Below are 18771 nucleotides of genomic sequence, written 5' to 3' on the forward strand. Positions count from 1 at the left end.
AGAGTAAAAAAAATCCTCAACAGCTCTGCATTATTGATTGGAGGCACATAATGGATATAATGCTTTATTAATTATTAACACACACAGGCATGGTTCAGTAATTACTCACATAATGAAAACACCAACACACCACTTAGCCATCTGCTAAATGTAAGCAATACGTGGAGCAGAACAATATACCTGAGCAATTGTGGATTTCAGTGGATTTCATTTTCACCCAGAGGTGTAGACATAAATATAGGCAGCTTGGTATTTAATAAAAAGCAATAATAAAAACGGTTGGTGATGACGGTGCTGAGAGCTTCATGGTGCAACAGGAATAAAGACACAAGCCCCAACGTAGCACTGCTATCGATAAAAAAGTCAGCTTATTTATCTGTACATCAAACCTGAACAACTGGTGAGCCAGCCAGGAGTGAAAAATCTAGTTGGCACAAATAGGTAATCAGGGGTAAATATTTAAAGTACGGAACCAAATAGTGAAAAATAATTTTAATTTGTCAGTCAAAAGTCTAATAAGCTTTTTGGCTTCTTGTTTGGCTCATCAATTATTGAGTAAAAAATTCATCCATCCATTCATTTTCTACCGCTTATCCAAACTTCTTGGGTCACAGGGAGCCTGTGCCTATCTCAGGCATCATCGGGCATCAAGGCAGGATATACCCTGGACGGAGTGCCAACCCATCGCAGGGCACACACACACTCTCATTCACTCACACACTCAGGACAATTTTCCAGAGATGCCAATCAACCTACCATGCATGTCTTTGGACCGGGGGAGGAAACCGAAGTACTCGGAGGAAACCCCCAAGACACGGGGAGAACATGCAAACTCCACACACACAAGGCGAAGGCAAGAATCAAACCCCCAACCCTGGAGGTGTGAGGTGAACGTGCTAACCACTAAGCCACCGTGCCCCTCTTAAACTGATATATGATGTTCATTTACATAAATGATTGACAGCGGAACGAAATGTTTAGCTTTTTACACAGTTACAATGGAGGAAAAAACAAAGACACACACTGGCACGCTCATTGACGCGTCGTCTATTCATTGCCACGTCCACTGCCAGACTAATTTCCCTTTTGGATAAAGAAACTTTTACAATTAAATGAATATCGACTGCTCCTCTAACGCTAATGCAGGAAATGCAGCACTTTGTTTTTTTTCTCTCACTCTGTTTAGCATCAGAGTCTGAATTTTCCTCACAGTCTTGCTTCATAGCACCATAACGCAATTACACGCAAGGAGAGTTATGATTGGTCAGCGGGAGTCGATTAACTTTCATCAACATTTGTTATATTTAAAAGAAAAATTTCAAGGAGGAACCAGTAATTTTGTCATTTGTGACAGTAATGATTTCACGCAAGTCATTTATTTCCCAGTGCAGACTCTTGGAAATTGCACCATACAGCTGTGTGTAGTTTATTGTGTATATTGTGAAGCTGTGTGTTGTGTGTGTTGTGTACGATGTGATTTTGAAGCCTCTGTGTTTCCTCACACGTGGGCTGAAATAGGAACCCGTCATGTCTTGTGATTTTGACACTCGTTTTTTTGTGTTCCGTGTCACTTCTGACAGCAGAACCTAGAGACCGATTATCGCTACACCGTGTTTTACAGTCATGACAAAGGACAGGACAATACGAGGACATGGCGAATCTGTAACCTGCGGCGTTCAGTCTGTCAGGAACAGGCAGGTGGAGTCGTGGGCAGATGAAGCTCTGATGTCTTGCTGAATCTCTCTAATAAAATCTGGAGCTTATAATTATTCAGGTCCTTCTGCTCACCGAGTCGCATCTCCTGCACTGTGAGAAATGATTAGCCTGTGCTAACACCTACGATCAGATCCACCGATCCACCTCAAAGCATTAGTTATTAGTCTTACTAATAACTCGTCTGTCACTGGGTTTATTTTTCTGGAATGTTTAAACATGTGGTTTAAATTTCTACACATTTTTGCAAACTTTTACTTATTATATATGTTTATGTTTTATGATTTTACTGCTTTTGTGTTGCATTGTTTAGCTACCAGTTTGTTTTCTAATAAATAAAATAAATAAATAAATAAAATGGATCAATTTTTTACTCAGGGGGCACGGTGGTTTAGTGGTTAGCACGTTCGCCTCACACCTTCAGGGTTGGGGGTTCGATTCCCACCTCTGCCTTGTGTGTGCGGAGTTTGCATGTTCTCCCCGTGCCTTGGGGGTTTCCTCCGGGTACTCCGGTTTCCTCCCCCGGTCCTAAGACATGCATGGTAGGTTGAATGGCATCTCTGGAAAATTGTCCGTAGTGTGTGAGTGTGTGTGAAAGAGTGTGTGTGTTCCCTGTGATGGGTTGGCACTCTGTCCAGGGTGTATCCTGCCTCGATGCCCGATGACGACTGAGATAGGCACAGGCTCCCCGTGACCCGAGAAGTTCGGATAAGCGGTAGAAGATGAATGAATGAATGAATATCAGTTTAAATACAATAGTGCAAACAAAGATCCGGATCTGGTTAAAGGGCAAAGTGATGTAGAAGCTGACGTGTTCCTCAGGACATTTCTCTTCTCTCCTGTACTGAGCTGAAGGTGACAGGAGAGCTGGTGGAGATCAAGTGAAATGAGCTGTCTGTAGGGCTGAGCGAGAACTGTGCTAGCTCATAAGTTCAAGTCTGTGCACTTAGCACTGGAGTTTCCTGCTGCAAGCTCGTATAACTTTACATAACGGACGTCGCGTCCGAGCGCACAGCCAAAGAACAGATCGACCTGTCTCTGATTTCAGAGGACGAATTAGAGAAGTCATCTGTTCCAAACTGCTTTCCTATAAAGTCAATCAGTTATTAGTGTGACATGGGGTGGTGGAGAATGAAGCTCACTGAAGTATTCATCGGCACACAGAGTCAGTGGCGTTAAAAATCCTTCAGTGAAACTACGAAATGTCCCACAACTCTGTGATGGGTTTGATACTGATACTTAACGCTCCATCAACGACAATGAGCTCAAAATATTCTCCATTTCAGCAATTCGAGACGAAAACACAACTAGGTTGAGAGGTGGGGAAGTGGGCGGGGCTTCCAGAGGATCAGCAACTAACTTCAAACTCAATCCTATAATATTCGGACAGCGACGGACTCGTCGCTTTTATCGGAGAAAGACAAGTGAGTGGCTCATTAATGTCGCTGCTCTTACAGTTAAGATCTTTTCGGATGAAACTGTAAGAACACAGAGGTGGTGGTGTGTTAGTCCAGTTAGTGAACAGAGAAATAAGAAGAGTTTTGCTGTGAGCTGTTCATCCTTTCATTCAAATCATGAAACTCTGAGGAACGCCGGTGGTTCTTCTGGCCGCTGAGACGGTTTTCACCGCCTCCGAGTCTCCGCAGCAGAGCGATGAAAGAAAGAGCAGAAAAAAAGAAGAAGAGGAAATCAGGAACAACTGATGAGTCTGACACGGGAAGGTGAAGCAGCAGGTTGTCGTCGGTCACCGAACCTAAAGCACCGGAGCCAGAATTACACTTGATGAGCTGCAAATGGCTCCTGTGATGTCCTGCCAACTTTATAAATGAGCAACGCTGTTACACTGTGATCATCTACAGCAGCAGACACCAGATCGTTACCATAATCCACATTAAAGCACTATTACCATTCACATTACAGGACACACACACACACACACACACACACACACACACTTCCTCTAGCTTCAGCTTGTTCTGGTTGTTAACTGCACCGTATGCTCCTGTGGCTTCTTCAACTTCAGGGTCAGTGGAGATGTTTTCTTCCAAAAGCAACATCGAGTTCACTGTGTTTCAGTTCACATCCAGTGCAGGATGCTTGTTTATCTCTAATTCACATGTTTATCTCTAATTCACTTGTTTATCTCTAATACACTTGTTTATCTCTAATACACTTGTTTATCTCTAATTCACATGTTTATCTCTAATTCACTTGTTTATCTCTAATTCACTTGTTTATCTCTAATACACTTGTTTATCTCTAATTCACTTGTTTATCTCTAATACACTTGTTTATCTCTTATTCACTTGTTTATCTCTAATTCACATGTTTATCTCTAATTCATATGTTTATCTCTAATTCACTTGTTATATATGTAATTCACCTGTTTATCTCTAATACACTTGTTTATCTCTAATTCACATGTTTATCTCTAATTCACTTGTTTATCTCTAATTCACTTGTTTATCTCTAATTCACTTGTTTATCTCTAATTCATATGTTTATCTCTAATTCACTTGTTTATCTCTAATTCACTTGTTTATCTCTAATTCACTTGTTTATCTCTAATTCACATCACCGCCATGAATCTAGATCTCAAAATACTGTGAGACACCAGTCATGGTGCAGACGGAGAGGTGGAAGCACAAAGTCACAACTATGAGAGCAATTACCAGATAAAGTCAAGCCACAACTATGAGATAAAGTCAAGCCACAACTATGAGATAAAGTCAAACCACAACAATGAGAAAGTTTAACCATAACTATGAGATAAAGTCAAGTCACAACTATGAGATAAAGTTTAACCACAACTATGAGATAAAGTCAAGTCACAACTATGAGAAAGTTTAACCACAACTATGAGAAAGTTTAACCATAACTATGAGATAAAGTCAAGTCACAACTATGAGATAAAGTTTAACCACAACTATGAGATAAAGTCAAGTCACAACTATGAGAAAGTTTAACCACAACTATGAGATAAAGTCAAGCCACAACTATGAGATAAAGTCAAACCACAACTATGAGATAAAGTCAAACCACAACTATGAGAAAGTTTAACCACAACTATGAGATAAAGTCAAACCATGTCTATGAGATAAAGTCAAACCACAACTATGAGATAAAGTCAAGTCACAACTATGAGATAAAGTCAAACCACAACTATGAGAAAGTTTAACCACAACTATGAGATAAAGTCAAACCACAACTATGAGATAAAGTCAAACCACAACTATGAGATAAAATCAAGCCACAACTATGAGATAAAGTCAAGCCACAACTATGAGATAAACTCAAGCCACAACTATGAGATAAAGTCACTACTACGAGACAAAACAGTTGGAATTATGTAATAAACCCCAAAATAAAAACTAGTGTATTATAAGCCACAACATCGTTGTAAAGTCACAGCTGCATAATAAAAAGTCACAACAGCATGTTAAAAGAGTCGGTTTGTATAGTAAAAAGTCAGCATCATGAGATAAAGCTGTGCTCTGTGTTCTAATATACAGGAGCTTGCCTGTGATTCGCTGTAGATCAGTGACATACAGGTGAGTTACAGGTTGTACGTGACGACTTACGTGGAGTGAGCAGGATAACGGAGGTGATGATCAAAGAGCAGATGAAGAGGATGACCAGCAGAGCGATGGCTATTCCCTTCCAGTTCCTCTGAGTAGGAGTGATCCCCACCAGCTCCTGTTAACACACACACACACGGCCATTTTAAAACCACTCATCCCTGATGTCATGGAGTATGTGGAAAAAGGTCTCACACCACAGAGCTGCTGCGTTCTGGACTCTGATTGGTCAGAAGGTGTTGATGAAGGTCTGTCTGTCTGTCTGTACACACAGATGCAAGTGACACTACACACTACACCCTGAACCTGAGTTCTTCATCATCATAAGCATCATCACCTCTTCGGCCTGTGATCTTCCCCCTTGTCTGGTCTTTAATCTCTCTTATCTCACTGATCTAGTATAAACTCAGTCCTGGACTAAATAATAAGCATCTCAGGGCCAAACACTGAACTACAGAGTAAACTCCAATCACAGACATGATGATGACAAAAAGGATAAAAATCTAATCAGCTTGTGCTTCCCATCCTCCTCGGTATCCAGGCAACCGTGTCATCATTGTGTAAAGTGCACATGATATGAAATGTAAAGCAGAATAAACTAACGAGATAAATAACGAGATAAAGCCTGGACGTAATCCGTTACTAAGTTAAAACACAAAAACATGTTTTATTCTGAAATCTAATTAAATGAATGTAACAGATATTTATTTATATAATGTTTAAAACATCATATGCTTCTTTTTTTAATTTGGGACCAGAAGGAAAAGGAAAAGGAAAGGTACGAGCTGCTGTGCTGAGTGCGGAAAGCTGAGAGTGAGGAAAAGGCTTGAAGATGGATTGGTAAAATAGAAGCTAAAATCAGCCCGCTGTAAACACAGCTGGAAGAGCTGCAGTCAGCGCTGGTAATCACTGACAACATAGGAAGAAGATTCCAAAAGCTTTAGACAAAGCACTTCCTGTTCCTGTTTCCGAGGGACGACTGAAGTTCAGCACCTCTACTGTAGCTCCGCGGCTCCTCGCACACTCAGAGTAAAAGCAGCTTTAACAGAGATTCTAGGACACCGTGCTCAAGGTAACAGGCCACGCCCACTTCTAGGTGAAATCTGGATGTTCGGCGGTTTGTACTTTAATGTGGAGATCTGATTGATTCACTATAACAACCGTTACACAGGGGTTTTGTAACCGTAGAAATGAACAAAGAGTGAGATTTACAGAGCTGCTCTTTCTGACCAATCAGACTCAGCAGCACTGTGGGGTAATGTGTAAGGCTACAGCCAATCATGTCACAGCTCATTTGCATATTTTGAAGTACGTGGGAGAAGTGACAAGAAACACAAACACACACAATACTGACAACTCTCTGTAGCTGTAACACCTGTACCTGTGCGTGTGTGTGTGTGTGTGTGTGTGTGTGTGTGTGTGTGTGTGTGCTTTGTACAAACCCCTATACTTCACTTTAAACACTAGCTACAAAGCTCCTTATAAATTAATTAGTGAGCCAGAAAACTTGACACTGTGTGTGCATGTGTGTGTGTGTGTGTGTGTGTGTGTGTGTGTGTGTGTGTGTGATTTGATTATTAGACACTCTGACAGGCACAGAACAGGTATAAAATCTCACCAGTGTTTGTGAAGAAATATTGTGCGTGTTTGTGTGTGTGTGCATGTCATTTATTCTTTTCTGTATTTAAATAGAAAGAAAAATGGAAAGAAATATGGATAAAAATAGACAATCAGATGGAAAGATAAAAACAGACAGACAGGCAGAGAGATAATGGAGAGAGACACACTTAGACAGAAAGATAAACCAGAGAGAGAAACAGACAGACAGATAAATACATTCAGATAGAAAGATAGAAGAGAAAGAGAAACAGACAGAAAGATCGTGGAGAGACAGACACACTCAGAAAGAAAGATAGAAGAGAGAGAACAACAGACAGACAGACAGACAGAGGGACTGGTAGTGAATGAGTGAGAGTGAGACGTGTGTAGTTCAGCAGTGGTACACGTCTGTCACTCTGCACCACTTTCAACGTTGCAACAAAAGTCCTCTAATATCTGAGTCACCGTTTCCATGGCAACCGTGGGGGGCGTCGGGGAGGAAGCAGGAGTTCAGCATCATTTTTGGACCACACTCGTTCACTGAGGACCAAACTGAAGGACGTACAGACAGAAGGACAGAGAGATTTGTCTGTGAAAAGAGGAAGCAATCCCGTGTGACGCTCAGCAGGAGAATACTGGGCTTCTGCTCTCTGAACCTGAGAAACTAAAGCAAGTTTTTTCTTTTTATTATTTATGCCTGTGGAAGAAATGTGCTTGTTATGACCACAGCGATCCCAAACAATGCAAAGGTGTAACGACAGCAGGACTGCAGCTGTGTATGAAAGTCAATGTAGAATGGGGTGCAAACTTTTGCACACGACTCTAACCGAAGCTGGATGTTGCTAAATGTCTGGGGTTTGTTAAAGAAAGAGTGTGAAGTGAAGTGCCCTAGTGAGTAAGGGAGACACTTCGGGTCCTGCAGGGTTCGGGTCCTGCAGGGCTCTGATTCAGACACAACCGGGTCTCGGCTCTCGGGTTCCTCTAAGGTTCGTGTCCCGTAAACTGATATCTGATCTTTGTTGTGTTTCTATCCTCTGCAGCAGAGGTTCATGCTCAGGTTAGCAGAAACACAAAACCCTGCTAGACAGTGGGAGGGGCCACTGTCCATCACAACTATCCTAGCCAATCACAGCTGTCTGTGAGGTTGCTTATGATTACTAGGATTACTCCTCCGAGTGTGTTGAGCTGCATGGCTGATGAAACGATGTAAGCATCCTAGGAAGATTACGCAAGTAATCAAACTATGAGATACGTAAGAGGATTACACAAGTGACCAAAACTGACCCTTTTCATTTCCACATTCCGTACAGCTTGTGTAACAATGTGTGTGTGTGTGTGTGTGTGTGTGTGTGTGTGTGTGTGTGTGTGTGTGTGTGTGTGTGTGTGTGCGTTATCTTTCTTTGGTTTTAAATGTTAAGGACAGATGGTCTATTTTTGCCTCTGTGTTTAGTGCAAATATGTTTATCCGTTTATCAGCCTTCACTCCACACACACACACACACACACACACACACACACACACACACACACACACACACACACAGTCCTCTAGTGACTTACAGAAACAATGGGTGTGCATCATTTTTGTCCATTTCCTCCAACATTTGATGACAAGGTGAAGCACTTTCTTTCGGTCCTTTTTCGGACGCACTTGGCCTTGAGATATAAAAACAAAAACCCCCTGAACTTCTGCAGCTCATTAAACATTGATGGTCAGCGTGGTTGCTGTGTTGTCTTAGCGCTGTGTTGTGTTAGCGTGGCCCGAGTTGCAATGAACAATTCATAAGGAAACACGGCAGGACGGCTGGAGGCCCGGGCTGCCACTTGCTTTCTTTCTTTTTCCCACTGACATTGTTTGGGTCTCTGTGCAGAGTCATTATCAGCAGTGTGATGTACTAGCTTTCAGAACAACTGCAGATTTTGTTTACTGAAGGAAATCCCTGTGATATGAATCAATAAACTCTTCTGGTGCTCTTTTACTCCAGCGTGGTGAGATTAGGTGAAGAGCTTCGCCGTGTCTCTTAATCATCATGCGCTGAAGCCGAAGCAGCATTTTCTCTTTCTTCTCCAGCACTTAGTGCTACAGTGGACCTTAATAGTCCAATTATATTCCCTCAAAGGCCACAGAACCGCTGGACATTTCGGCGTGTTAACCCTTTCAGCACGGTTACACTGGAGACTCCTTCCATAAATGTCAACACTTCTTATCTGCTCCACTGTGTGGAGCATCCACCCTACAGTACATGCCCCTGCCAGGAAGCTGTTACTATAGAAACCATGACTCATCAGAGTGACTGCATTCATATAAACCAGGCGTAGATTCAGAGCAGCTGTTAGAGAACATTATCCTGACCAATCAGGAGGCAGAAATCCAGAGCATATGGCTGCACTGGTGCTGCACAGCTGCTGTAAAACTGCCTTCATCACTTCAGTCCCAGGAATCCTGACTTACACTCAGAGATGTTCATACTGGGTTTCAGTACCAGGAGTGAGTAAAGACTGTTCCGGGTTTCAGGACTGTGAAGGTGAACACAGACAGACTGGTGAAGGAGCTGTAGATGTCCTACACTGTTCCTGTCCTTCTGCAGGAGTGACTGCAGTCTTGATCTCACTGCAGTAGAGCTTCCACTTATGTCAATAAAGAACACAAGCGAAGAGTAAAAGTGCTGAATGAAAAACTCCAGAGGAAAAGAGTGGAAAAAAGACATGTCCATCTCTCCATCTCTCTCTGTCTGGAGGTCTGAGAGCTCGGGAAATAGGGTTACGTAACCAGACCACAGTGACGTCACGCAATGAGCTTTACACTCTATACATATAAGTATATTCTGATACCCCTGTGTAACCTACATTATGCACAGGGTCACGAACCCTACATGGGTGGGTCAGCGCATCTGTAAGTAACCGCGTACATCCGTATGCTTCAAGTGCGTCCACCACACCACTGCCATAACCGCGCTTCAAGACGTCTTTCTGTTTGATCATTTTCCGAGAACGTCGAGTCGCAGCTCCCAATTAATCCGTTCTATTAGGGCCACTTTATCAGCACGGCCACTCCAAATATAGCCCCCTGCTTCAACCCCAACACTCAGGCTGCTGTTCCATCTGCGCATGAACCCTAATCATTATCATCACAGACCTACTTCCAGGCTGAGAAGCAGCTTGAGAGGATGTGAGAAGCGTTCCTTATTTTAATCTCACAGCTTTTTTTTTTTGTTCCTTCTTCTAATCCTGTTCAAGGCATTCCAGAAATCTCTTCAAACCGTCCTCCACATCCTTCCTTCATTTCAGAGGACATGCCGGTTAGCTCGAGGAGGCAGGTCAGGACCGGAGGATGGCCAAAACAAGGTTGATTAGCGGCGTGATTAATTGGCGGTCTGGAAATGAATTGGTGAATAACAGATGTGGTGGTTAGGGTTAATTGATTTTAATAGCGAGGAGATTCAGGCTGCCTTGCTTTGGCTCTGAAAGACAGGAGCACTAAGTAAAAGCAGTGAAATAAAGAGCCACGGTTCATTTGGCCATCTGTCCAGCTTAGCATGCGGCTGCTCATGTGTGAGCACTAAAATGCCGCGGAGACTTCAAGCGTAAATAATTGGTCTGTTGGCAGGATGCTCAGCTGTGCTCCCAGTTCTCTGGACCTGTTCCTTCTCTGGAAATATACTTACCATTTACATTTCCAGCATTTGGCAGACTCTCTTATCCAGAGCAACGTACAAAAGAGATTTAAATCTTTGAATACATTAACTCTAGTTCACTAGGTTACGGACTTACAGGTAAGATACCATGAGCCTAAAATACTGTGCAGAGCTTTTTATACACACACATACAACAAACAGTGGAGAAAGTGAAGAAGTAGATCTTCAACCGTCATATGTAGATGACCTGTGACTCAGCTGTCCGGACCTCTAGGGGAAGTTCATCCCACCACCTCGGTACCAGAACAGAAAAGAGTCTTGTAGTAAACTTACCTCTTACCCTGAGAGATGGTGGGACCAGTGGAGCAGTGCTGTAGATCTGATGGTGTGAGGTGCAGTGTGAGATGGAGCTTCAGTGCTGGAACCTGATGTGTTCAGCTACAGGAGCCAGTGGAGGAGCACAGCAGTGTGATGGTGTGGAGAACTGAGGCAGGTTGGTCATTTGGATCATTTACAGAGGACGAATCCAATCATTGCACAAATTATTTCCCAAGGATTCGGTTTCTATTCACGACACCATGCAGTAATTAATCCACTTGGGTTTTTTTTAGATATTTTTTAAAGAACTTACTGCTTTTAAACCACGGGGTGACTTTTCCCAAGATGAACATGTCTATTTTAGCTGAATCCTGTTGTTAAGAGTCAAAAACACTGAAGAGTCACCCTGACCAACCACTAATCACTGATCCCCAGAGAAGGGGACTTAAGTCATATGACTTGTCTCGAGTCAGACTTAAGTCGCAAATCTGCGACTTGCTTGACAAAAATTAAAAAAAGACTCGACTTGACATTGACTTGACATTCGTGACTTGAGACTTGACGCAGACTTGAGTTAAATGACTCAGAGATGGGGGACTCGGCTTGACTTGAGTCAGACTTAAGTCGCAAATTTGAGACTTGCTTGACAAATATTAAAAAAAGACTCGACTTGACTTTGACTTGACATTCATTACTTTTGACTTACTTGTGACTGGCACATGTGTGACTTACTCCCACCTCTGCTGATCCCTACAAGCATGTTAACCAATCACAGCTCCCCCACAGTCCAGTAACCAATCACTCATCACTACAGTTCAAACAACCAATCAGCACTCAATCACCACCTCACCATGACCGAACAATGATCGCTAATGAACTAATCACTGAGCTCCATTAGACGATCGCTGATTATTAGTAACGTTGCCACCTCACGATGGCCAGTACACCAATCAGTGAGCAGTATTATCCTTATATCCTGATAAATAGGTGACACCTATCACTACTGGTCAAGTAACCAATCAGTGAGCAGCACTAATCTACACTGATGATTGATCCCTACAGCCCTGATGATCTGACTGACAAATGAGAAAAAAAAACATGAAAATCTTATTTCTTTAAAAAAAAAAAGTTTGTTATTGTGTAATGAAGCCGTGCTGTACTCTACACCTGTAAAATCGCACGCCTTTGATATGCAAATGAACGCATTCGGCGGCTGTTTTTGCGCATGCGTCAGGCGACGGTAGTACAGGTACACATATAATAACATCACCGTCCGGAGAAGAAAAACCCCGCTGTAATGTGCGTCACGTCATTTAATGGAGTGAAAGAGAAGGAAACGCTGATGTTGGTGTCGGTGTGAGACGCTGTGGAGGTTATTTTTGATCGTCTTACCTGCTCCTGCTGCTGAGGCGTTTTAACCGTCGAGCTGCGCTCCTTAGCCGAAGTCATGGATTCAGTGTGATGTGAGAGAGATAAGCGCTCTGCTGCTGGCGGAAAAGTGTGTCTGTGTGTGTGTGTGTGTGTGTGTGTGTGTGTGTGTGTGTGTGTGTGTGTGTGTGTGTGTGTGTGTGTGAGAGAGAGATATGTGAGATCAGGCGCGCGCGCGACACCGTTACCTCAGACCACCAGTCTCAAGCCGAAATGGAAAACTGCGCGTGGGATCACGCTCGAGCGCTTGGTTGCCTAGCAGAGGTGCCGTCGGTGGGCGGGGCCACTTCGTTCCCTTCATGTGTTTATATTGTTTATACAAACGTGATCAGTGTTCTTACGTCCCTTTATTAGGGAAAGTGTCTTTTACACCGAGTGTTAAAAGGTAAAAACTAATGTGACGGGCTCTGATGACGTCATCCAGGTGATGTTCAGTGGAGCTCCTGCTTCATCCTCAACACCTGCTCTCAGTCCAGGTGGTGTTCAGTGCTTCATCCTCAACACCTGCTCTCAGTCCAGGTGGTGTTCAGTGCTTCATCCTCAACACCTGCTCTCAGTCCAGGTGGTCTTCAGTGCTTCATCCTCAACACCTGCTCTCAGTCCAGGTGGTGTTCAGTGCTTCATCCTCAACACCTGCTCTCAGTCCAGGTGGTCTTCAGTGCTTCATCCTCAACACCTGCTCTCAGTCCAGGTGGTGTTCAGTGCTTCATCCTCAACACCTGCTCTCAGTCCAGGTGGTGTTCAGTGCTTCATCCTCAACACCTGCTCTCAGTCCAGGTGGTGTTCAGTGCTTCATCCTCAACACCTGCTCTCAGTCCAGGTGGTCTTCAGTGCTTCATCCTCAACACCTGCTCTCAGTCCAGGTGGTCTTCAGTGCTTCATCCTCAACACCTGCTCTCAGTCCAGGTGGTGTTCAGTGGAGCTCCTGCTTCATCCTCAACACCTGCTCTCAGTCCAGGTGTGAAAATATCTTCCATTCGAGCTCATTATGAAATCTACAGGTGAACCTACTGCTGTTTCTTTACTTTACTACTTAAAGCTCCAGGGAAACCCGACAAGGTGGTGAATAAATAAAAAAATAAAATAAAACAAATCATTAACTACTCTGTTCTTTTTTCACGAAATAATTTGTTCTTGTCAAAGTAGAGTATTATTTAATTCAGAATAAATAAATAAATAAATAAATAAATAAATAATGGTGAGATTTAGTCCTGTCGTATCTTAAATAGAGAAGCCTTTAAACCTGAGCAGGTTATTACACAAGTAAATGTGGCAAATCCGATACTTTATAAAACGTTTATGCCGTTGCTTTCGGAAGGCTTTTCAATCCTCAAGGTCGAAGGTCGACCTTGATGTCGTCCAAAAGCCGTCTCGTTATTAAGCTGTTAAGTTGAGAACACGCTGATATCTTCACAGTTACTATTTGGCTTCCTGAAGCACTCATCCCTAATTTTAGCATATGCCTGACACCCTTCCCCCTCACACACACACACACACACACACACAGTCATTTCTCTTCGTGAGATGTCACACTGCATCATCCCCGTCCCTCTCATACAGAAGTCTCTAGAACATTTAAGGCAGACGCTAACGAATGACAGATCTGAAAACGGAGAGAACTCGATCGTCTGTCCATCAACGAATCATTTCTAGAGTGCGCATCGAGTCGACCTTCAGGAGTTACAAGTTGAACGCTAATGTGAGCTTGGGGTATATTAATGATAGTGTGTGTGTGTGTGTGTGTGTGTGTGTGTGTGTGTGTGTGTGTGTGTGTGTGAGAAGTGTTGTACAATTATATGGCTCATCACTTAATAATATTCCCCCGAGACTTGGTGTTAAATCAAGAGCTCATGGGAACATAGCTAAAGCCAAGCAGAGAAGAGATCCAATGCTCTTGAATGGATCTGTATCTACACCACCGTGTATCTACACCACCGTCCTCCAAATCTGTATCCCAGGAACATGAGAATCCATCATACACCATACACAATGATACACCATACACACACTTGTTCACACCTAGTGGTGTGATTTATGTAAATACCTGTTGTCCACATTTGCTGCCTCACAGCGCCAGGGTTCCAGGGTCAGTCCTAGATTTGGATTACTGTGTGTCCATACACTCTACTCGTAGACTCAGGGGTTCCTTTAGATTCTCTGTCTTTCACTTTTTTCCCCAAAAACAAGAACTTCCACCTTCCAAGAAGCTGATAGCGGGACATACTAGGCTAAATTGCCCATACATGGTATTCCTACCACACAACTATTTCTAAGCGGCTTCAGTTTTTTTCTCTGCAAGCATTTGCTAAATAAGTTAACTAGATTAGAGTTATTTAGATAGATTTTTGTTTATCCTTTAAAAACACCACGTACAACTGTGTGTACAAAAGAATCAAACTGAATTGAACTAAAGCGTGAGAAGAAAAGAATCAGTCCAAACAAAGCTACTGGTCAATGATGCAAATAACCGCATTTACACCCAAAGTCTGTGATGCAAAACTCCTCGGGATTCCATTGTCATGAATGACACTTCACTTGGATGACAAACCGCTCGCATGACTTGAGAGTTTCTTTGACACCTACGTGTTTGGTTGCTTACAAATAAAAATAAAAAACTAGCAATAAAAACAGGAGAACAGTGATGTGACATATGGCTAAGTACGGTGACCCATACTCAGAATTCGTTCTCTGCATTTAACCCATCCAAAGTCACACACACAGCAGTGAACACACACACACACCGTGAACACACACCCTTAGCAGTGGGCAGCCATTTATGCTGCGGCGCCCGGGGAGCAGTTGGGGGGGTTCGGTGCCTTGCTCAAGGGCACCTCAGTCGTGGCCGGCCCGAGACTCGAACCCACAACCTTCGAGTTATGAGTCAGACTCTCTAACCATTAGGCCACGACTGCCCCCATGTCAAGAACATTATGGCACAATGGGTTCTACTACAAAACCTCTACTCAACACAGAAAATGACTGACCACAGCTATGCTATGTCCGGTCTGATGATAACAGACTTCTAATTTAATATATAATATAATATAATATTAATATAATACTTAAAATAATACTTTGTTTGTCCTTTCTTATTGTCGTGGTGCCTTGGTGTTCCACAAGGTTCCGATTTAGGACCGATGCTCTTCAGTACACACTAAGTAGGTTACATATATTTTTACATTATGCTTCACAAGTTAATGAACATGAATTTCATCTTGTGTGTCACAGAATAGCAGTTTCCCAGAATGTTTTGCTAATTGCCCTGTTTTGGGACTACATTTGGTATGAAATTTCATTCCTTCAGATCTAATGGGAACCTGGAGTACCGCAGCACCAGGAGGCCGTCGGAACCGTTTTGAGGAAGATCGGCTCGACTGTTGGCCGGAGCTAAGTCGTGTTTACAAGTGCGAATATCGATATATTAGCAGATGGTTCATCACAGAAGCCAAGCAAAACATATGCTCATTACACTGAAGGGCAAGCCAGCAAGAAAATATCTTCCTTTCATTTAGCCCTGAGCTCAAGTGCCAGCTCAGCTGAAGTGTTATTCACATTCGTCCTCCAGGTTGTTCGAGCCAGCAGCTCCACAGTCACAGCAGACGATTTGTTTTGCATCACGTTCTGTTATTGTTTAGAAGATTTCTCTTTGTGAAAATGAAATGATTCAGGTGTAAACTGATCACCAACAGACTCACACACACACACACACACACTTCCTGGTTCATGTATTCCTGGAGTGCTCCAGGATCCTTTTTCTTACAGATTCGGGACAAGCTGCTGACCTTCTACAAACATCACCTGAGAAAAGTCCGTCATCAATTTTTTTTTAGAACAGCACAAACTTTTCTTTGAATTTTCCAATATCTCGAATTCTATTGGTTGTTCAGATGTCAGATCTGGACACAAAGTTAATGAAATATAGCGGCTTGAGGACAAACTGTGACTTATTATGTATCTATTAAAGTGGAGTCTATATGCTACTAACATCATTCACTTAAAAATTCTGGAAAAACAAAACATGTTTGTCTTTATGTCTGAAAAATTTCATTCATTCATTCATTTTCTAACACTTATCTGAACTTCTCGGGTCACGGGGAGCCTGTGCCTATCTCAGGCGTCATCGGGCATCGAGGCAGGATATACCCTGGACGGAGTGCCAACCCATCACAGGGCACACACACTCTCATTCACTCACACACTCACACACTACGGACAATTTTCCAGAGATGCCAATCAACCTACCATGCATGTCTTTGGAGCGGGGGAGGAAACCGGAGTACCCGGAGGAAACCCCTGAGGCACGGGGAGAACATGCAAACTACACACACACAAGGCGGAGGTGGGAATCGAACCCCCAACCCTGGAGGTGTGAGGCGAACGTGCTAACCACTAAGCCACCGTCCCCCCGCAAAATTTACAGTCAAGACTTTTTTTTTTTTTAGAAAATATGTGGTTTGAATTCAGGTATCGTACCTTTACATCACAAGCAACAAAAACAGAAAGAACAGTCAGCGAGAACGACACAGGAACGGATATCTAGATGAATATATTTGACATTCGAATCCTTGGAAACGTAACGCAAAGGAGCGCCGGCGCTGTCGTCAGGGTGACCTGCAATTCCTGATCGCCACACTATCCTTCTTCCATTACAATTTTTTTTGTATCCAATCTTCTGCTAAATTCAATCGAGTCTAAACTACCTCCCTGAAGGCTGTGATTGAAAAGACGGGGCTCTTCTGGGTTGCTGAGGCAGGAGAGAAGATTGGCCGAGTTTGACCTGATCCTTCTGCACAATGCAGAGTTAATGAAGGTGTTTACTTCTTAAACTCTATTAAACTATCAGAACGGAGAAACCCTGGTAAGAACCTGTCTGGAGAATCAATAATAAGATTACTCATTAGACCTCTTTAAATCGATGTGTAAACCGGGTAAGGAGACTCTGGAGCAGTGATTTAAGACGCAATTATTCGTCCTGCAGGCTAAATGAATTCAGAGCCAGACAGAATAGCTATTGATTGCCAGATAACCAGAGCGGCTTAATATCAAGAAAGCAAGAAAAAAAACTTTACTCCTTTCTCTGCCCTGAAGACGACTGACATTGGAGACTCCTTTCATACGTGTTATACACACTAGAGGTCTTCTTGGGTCTAAAGAAATGTACCTGACCCGAAGTGACCCGAATCACTTTTTACCCGAACCCGACGTGCATAATTTTTTTTTTTTAAGAAAGACCCGACCCGAGACAACCCCGAAAATATTAGACCCGAGTCTGACCCGTTGACAATTTCTTTTGTAACCCGACTGGACCAGAATGTTCCGTAACTCTACACTAAAGTAACCGCTAGGGCGTGGATTCAAAATTGATTGACAGGTCTGTTTTAACGAAAATTACCTTACCACCAGCCACACGTCGCCAGCCACACGTCACCAGCCACATGTCGCAAGCGGTCTTGGCAAACAGAGGAGAGGTTGGAAAATTACTCGAGTTGATGCACACACATGAGATACAGTAGTTCGGGTCTTCTCGGGTCCGTTCGGTAAAAACACATTCATTTTTAATTACCCGAGACCCGATGCTGCTATTATTATACCCGACCCGTGTCCGAGGTACACGTCAAACTTTTAGATACGAACCCGCTCGGGTCTCGGGTCGGACCTCGGGTTTTCGGATCTAAGTGGACCCATGAAGACCTCTAATACAAGCTATAAAAAACTTGTACAAGTAAACCAGCTGTTGCTATTGGAATAATTACGATATAGAAAACTAAGCAACACCTTGGTAATAAAGACTTCTTGTGAGCTACTGATTTGTCCGATCGCACTAAAGTGCGGATTATGTTTAGAATTTTAGAGTCAGCTTATCAGCGTATTCAGCATCTAAGAGAGATTTTAAAAAAATCATCACGTCAGATGTCTGTGCTGCAAAAAAAACGGCTTTTTGAAATACAAAGTGTTTTATAGCGCTCACGAAGAGCTTCATCTACCATCTTCTTGTTGTTCTGAAATGGAAATTGCCTCAATTTGCAATGCCTTCTGGGTAACTTGTGCGTGTGTAGTGATAATCACTCCATTCCTCATTTAACGTTCGTCTGGTAAACTTCAAGCACTGCCAAAGAGCTGACCTTAAATTGAGGCTAATGGCAAGGGGAAGTTGACAAGGGCATGATAAAAGCTGTATTGAAACAGAGCCAGATTCTCTGATGAAGTCCCTGTCCAAGTTCACACGTGGCCTTCAAAGTGTCGTGACTTCTTCATGCACCTGGCCATCAACTTCAGGAGATGTTTAATCTGATGCGCACGAGAAAAATTTCACAACAGCGCTCGTTAGTGAACTCTCTTAAAAGCTCAGCTAGGAACCTCTGCCCCACTCATCACTCGTAACTCTCGTGCACCCTCTGATTAACACGTGTGAAACTGAGCCCTCAGCTAATGACTTATGAATCAGAGTTGAAATCTTGACCAGCCTTCATGCTTTTGTTAAAGTTTTTAAAATAAATTAT

General features: G+C 42.9%; 1 protein-coding gene across 4 annotated transcripts in view; it reads right to left on the reverse strand.

Annotated features, from left to right (window-relative positions):
* dpp6b (dipeptidyl-peptidase 6b) overlaps positions 1-18771 on the reverse strand; it is a 71431-nt gene that overhangs the window by 18944 nt on the left and 33716 nt on the right. For 3 of the 4 annotated variants that reach the window (XM_047821574.1, XM_027142463.2, XM_047821577.1), the window contains exon 2: positions 5295-5409. In XM_047821574.1, coding sequence (XP_047677530.1) covers positions 5295-5409 — 115 coding nt within the window. Of the gene's footprint in view, positions 1-5294; positions 5410-12235; positions 12537-18771 lie in introns of those variants that run through there. The other variant, XM_047821568.1, reaches the window with a different exon arrangement.

This window comes from Tachysurus fulvidraco, chromosome 1 (genome assembly GCF_022655615.1).
Source record: "Tachysurus fulvidraco isolate hzauxx_2018 chromosome 1, HZAU_PFXX_2.0, whole genome shotgun sequence".
Classification (NCBI taxonomy): domain Eukaryota; kingdom Metazoa; phylum Chordata; class Actinopteri; order Siluriformes; family Bagridae; genus Tachysurus; species Tachysurus fulvidraco.